Below are 4,537 nucleotides of genomic sequence, written 5' to 3' on the forward strand. Positions count from 1 at the left end.
TCTACGTTATTTCTAAATTCCACAATTTGCACGGACTATGAAAGCAAATTGCTAGTACAGATTACTATATATATACTATATATATATATATATATATATATATATATATATATATATATATATATATATATAAATAAGACGGCGGTTCCGAATGGGAGCTGACTATCAAGTAGCAAGGATAGATGCCAGGGCGGACGGTATTAACCACTCCACCTATTGGTATTGGCACGTGCGCTCGGAGAAAATATCGCCGAGTCGAGAATTCGCGAATAAATCTAAATAACCTTCGTATCGGAATACCGCGGTCTTTCGTATCTCGATCCCGCGTATTTATTAAGAGTAGCAATGGTGGGAGGATAGATAGGATTTCTTTTGCCCCCCTCTCCCCTGTATGCGCTAACAGATATATCATGTTTTATTTCTCGCTGCCTAATAAAAGAGGAGAACACTCGGAAGAAACTCGGAGATACAAAAGGCCTTCGTAATGTAGACATACGGCTCGTAATGTACGCGACATGAAACGTACATTTTGCAAAATGCATAAATATCACCTGACGCGCTACTAAATAATACCCAAATAAACGAGGATATATACGTAAAAGTAAGGCCTGTGACGAGAGACTCTCGAAAAATCCCAAGTAACATCGGCTGGAAAGGCACAAGATTCCTCTCAAACACTTTACACACCGTACAGTGCATTCTTTGAAAACACGGGACACGTGGGGATAATGTTGTTTTATTTATACATTTCATTCATCAACATATTCCAGTTAAAGTATAAAATACTCATTAAATTTATACAATCCATCAGATTACGTGAATCAGTGTAGAAAATTCGAAACTAACAGTATGGGTTAACTCACGAACTTCGTTCGTATAAAGATCAATTTGCAAATTGAATACTTGAGATTGAACGTTGCAATTTGCAAACGCATTTCATAAAATTTGTATTCGCATATATTCCGAAGCACATATCGCTCGTTTTTTCAAAGTTACACGTGTCATTCATTATTTTCAAATCCGAGCATTTCTCGTAAGTCAGTTGCTCGTAACTTGAGAAATATTAAGTAATTTTCACGTGGTATCGTTTATCGCGCAAAACCACCGCCTCGAGTACAATTCGTGAACGAACAGTGAATGCCTCCATCGATACATTGAAGTCGGCACAATCTTTTGTAAACAGAAAATTATAAAAATACCAATACGCACCTTTTCAATCTGTTGCAAAATTTACTTATCTTTGTCACCTGTCTCGTCTTTTCATATCGACGAAAGCGAAAACAATGCGCGAACGTTTCTTCCCTTTCATTCCCTATCGTTCTATGTCAGTCCAGGTCCAAAATCTCGCCAGGAACGAAACTATCTGTGTGATTCTCCTTCTGGCCTCTGTCGATGTGACCTTCGGGCGACAGGTCCTTGCCGGTGAAGCGGTTTCCAAAATTCAGAAAATCCGCGTCGCATGGGCTGCCGGCCTGCGCAGGTTCGGAGAAACATTCTCTTTCACGTCGCACTGGCCGTAATTATTCTCAAAGGTTTTTACTTGAAGCAAAAAGCTGTCCGCGTCGTCGTTCTCCGTTGACTGTCGGAGCAATCGTCGCGGCGACGGCACAGTTGCGCACTGCTGCAAGACGTTGTCGCAGAGATCCACCGTGAGGTCCATGTCCTACGGCAAAACGTTAGACATTCTTAAATTGTTAGGCTCGAAATTTATCAAACGTCTTAAGAATCTATCGTTAAAACGATTCATTCATTACTTACAAGTAAACCTACTTAAAAGGTACACTTCAATTAATAATAAATACAAAGTAATTAAAAATGAAATAAATACATAAAATAAATAATAAATAAAATAATAAATAGTAATTAAGTAATAATACATAAAATTGTGTAAGATAAATAAAAATAAATAAAAATATAATAATAAAACAAGTAAATAAATAAAAATAGATAGTCCACGCACTACTAGTTGAAAAAAACCTCGACGGTCGTCTTTTACTTACGAATTTAGTCTTATCGTCGACAACTTCGACGACATCGCCCTGTTCGGTTGTGGTGATGATGCCAGTGCCGAGCTTTTTGCCGAGTATCTTCACCTCTTTCCGACATCCCTCGGTCGGCGCGTCGATTGTGTTGGGCACGCAGGTGTTCGTCTGTATAGCCGTGTTTTTGAGGAACTGCTCGAAAGGGCTGAGGATCCTGGCGTCTTGATAGTGCGGAATGATCATGTCGTGATGGTGATTTTTCGGTCCCAGAATTTTCACTTCGTTGTAACCGGAGAATATCTTCGGAGGTGGTTGGCAAAACTTGTCGCTGTAAAACTGCAAGGTTCCCGCATATAATATTATTTCAAAAGTGGTTGTTCTTAAGATCAATTTTATCTACGTACTTTGACACTTTGATTTCCCGGATCGAGAATATTCATGTCCGATTGACCAAACGGTATCAAGCCGGTATCGCAGTCGTCGTCGAACATAGATGACAGTCTCATCTTCGAATCATATTCTGAATGGTGATCTTCAACGGGGGAGACACCGAGAATATTCAGATCCTCCGCGAAGCTCTGACCGCTCTTCAAATATGGCAGTGTCTCATTTAATAACGACATTGGCGGATGGCTCTTCGTTAATAGAGACGATAACGAGGAGTGCGAGCTAGTAGATAGATTCGAGGATTGACCCAAGATGCTCGTTAGATCTTGCTGGCTCGTTGGCAGGGTCATCGCTACGAACATACGAGAATTATGAACATACATTCGGAAACTGACTTTATCGTATACGAGGGACTTGATTTAAAAAAAAAAACATCTTAACACTCCGCGTACATTGTAATTTTTTAAGACACACAGTACAACCTGGGTCTGTCGAACAACTTTGAACTACAACAACTTTATTGAATATTCTTGCACTTAATTATTTCAGAGGTTCAGTCAAAGTCTAAGCCATAAGATAGAAGCGTAAATCTGCAAAGAGATTTGCAGTGTTTTGAAATATTCTCGGGTTCTTTACAAAAATAGGCAAGCAATCGAATATTCGTTCGGAATCAATAGACTCAATATTGTACGCGAAGGGTTAAATATATATTTTCGCAAAATTGGACATCGCGTGTCAACTTTGTACTCTTTATTGTTTACGCAACTTTCGCTTTCCACAAAAACGTTGATTTAAGATGGGTTCGAAATATATTTCTTTTTAAGTGTTCTTTTTATGTGCCTTTTTTCAATCTTTTTCCGAAATCTAATTTTAGGTAATATAACCAGCGGAATGTTTCTCGCTAAATTAAAACTATTGATCGAATCTCCAAGATACTATATTTAAGCGAACTATCAAATAATTCTCTATATATTTCAGTATAGATACAATACTGGAATATATTTCAAGAGACATACGCGGCGACATCCCAACTATTTTTATAAATTGAGACATTATCGCAAATTCACGTACCATCTCCGTGTCCCGCCAACGCGCTATCACCATCGATACCCAGCGATTTGGGACCGAGCACGAGATCGTCGATTTTGGTGTGGGAAAGGAATGTTATGCCATCCACGAAACGATCGTCGAGGCTTTTACCCTCGAGAATCCTAATGTCTTTGTCCTCAAGAATTTCGATGCCGTCCATTGACATAGACTTCTGGCCGGATTCCAACACCATGATCTGATTATCGTTGTCGCCGATAATGACGTCACCGTTATTGCGTATATTAGCGAGATTGATAGCGTCCGCCTGTTCGCCGTCAAGAATCGTTACGTCGTGGGAATTCTGCGCCATCAAGTCGCGAGCTTCACTGCTCGTCATAATCTGCAACCATACACACGCGCGCGCGCAAATAGCACGGTCGAGTTGTTAAAGCTAATATACGCAGTTCCCTCAATTACTCATTGCAATAATGCCTGTTTAAACGCACGCAATCATTGCTTTGATTACATTTCATATCCACGGAAATTGGAAAAATTGGTAATTTCACTCAATTGCGCTTCACAAAGATGATTGAAATTTAGATTTAAAATATATATGGATATGTGTAAAGTCAGATCGATAGAACGGAAAACAGAAGATACATGAGATTCCAAATAGAATTTTCTCCGACAATTCTATCAACAAGCATGGAGATTAATTAGCTTTTCCGTGTTACTTAAGAGAGAATCGTAAAGGGAATTAGAATTTAATCAGGACTTTGATAGGATTCAGAGTCTATCAATAGATGTTAGTCGGATCCCCAGAGCTAATTTGAAGAAGCAAAAGACAAATTCCAGCTAACGCTCGACGAGAACGTTAGGCGGCACGTCTCGGCAAACGTGGCAGTGGGGTGCGGTTCCCTAAATAGAGAAATCTATGTAAAGGAATGTAGGCATCTGACGTGAATGCCCTGAATGTCGTATACAGTAGGTCGAAAAGTCGACTGGAAAGATGTTGACAGCGTAACGCCAATTCCGCGTGGAAAAGTACGTCGTTTATATGAAGATAAAGATTTCGAGAGAGAGAGAGAGAGAGAGAGAGAGAGAGAGAGAGAGAGAGAGAGAGAGAGAGAGAGAGAGAG

General features: G+C 39.7%; 1 protein-coding gene across 7 annotated transcripts in view; it reads right to left on the reverse strand.

Annotated features, from left to right (window-relative positions):
* Window positions 1-227: 227 nt before the first annotated feature.
* The window catches only part of LOC116850276, a 12,362-nt gene continuing 8,052 nt past the window's right edge, over window positions 228-4,537 (reverse strand). For all 7 annotated transcript variants that reach the window (XM_032828346.1, XM_032828344.1, XM_032828347.1 and 4 more), the window contains 5 exons: window positions 3,441-3,798; window positions 2,387-2,721; window positions 2,001-2,318; window positions 1,541-1,663; window positions 228-1,472 (listed from right to left, as the gene is read on the reverse strand). In XM_032828346.1, coding sequence (XP_032684237.1) covers window positions 1,326-1,472; window positions 1,541-1,663; window positions 2,001-2,318; window positions 2,387-2,721; window positions 3,441-3,798 — 1,281 coding nt within the window. In that variant the 3' untranslated portion in view covers window positions 228-1,325. The remainder of the gene's footprint in view (window positions 1,473-1,540; window positions 1,664-2,000; window positions 2,319-2,386; window positions 2,722-3,440; window positions 3,799-4,537) is intronic.

The sequence above is a fragment of the Odontomachus brunneus genome, unplaced genomic scaffold (genome assembly GCF_010583005.1).
Source record: "Odontomachus brunneus isolate Ranch 3 - 2012 unplaced genomic scaffold, Obru_v1 Obru_scaffold_140, whole genome shotgun sequence".
In the NCBI taxonomy this organism is placed as follows: Eukaryota; Metazoa; Arthropoda; class Insecta; order Hymenoptera; family Formicidae; genus Odontomachus; species Odontomachus brunneus.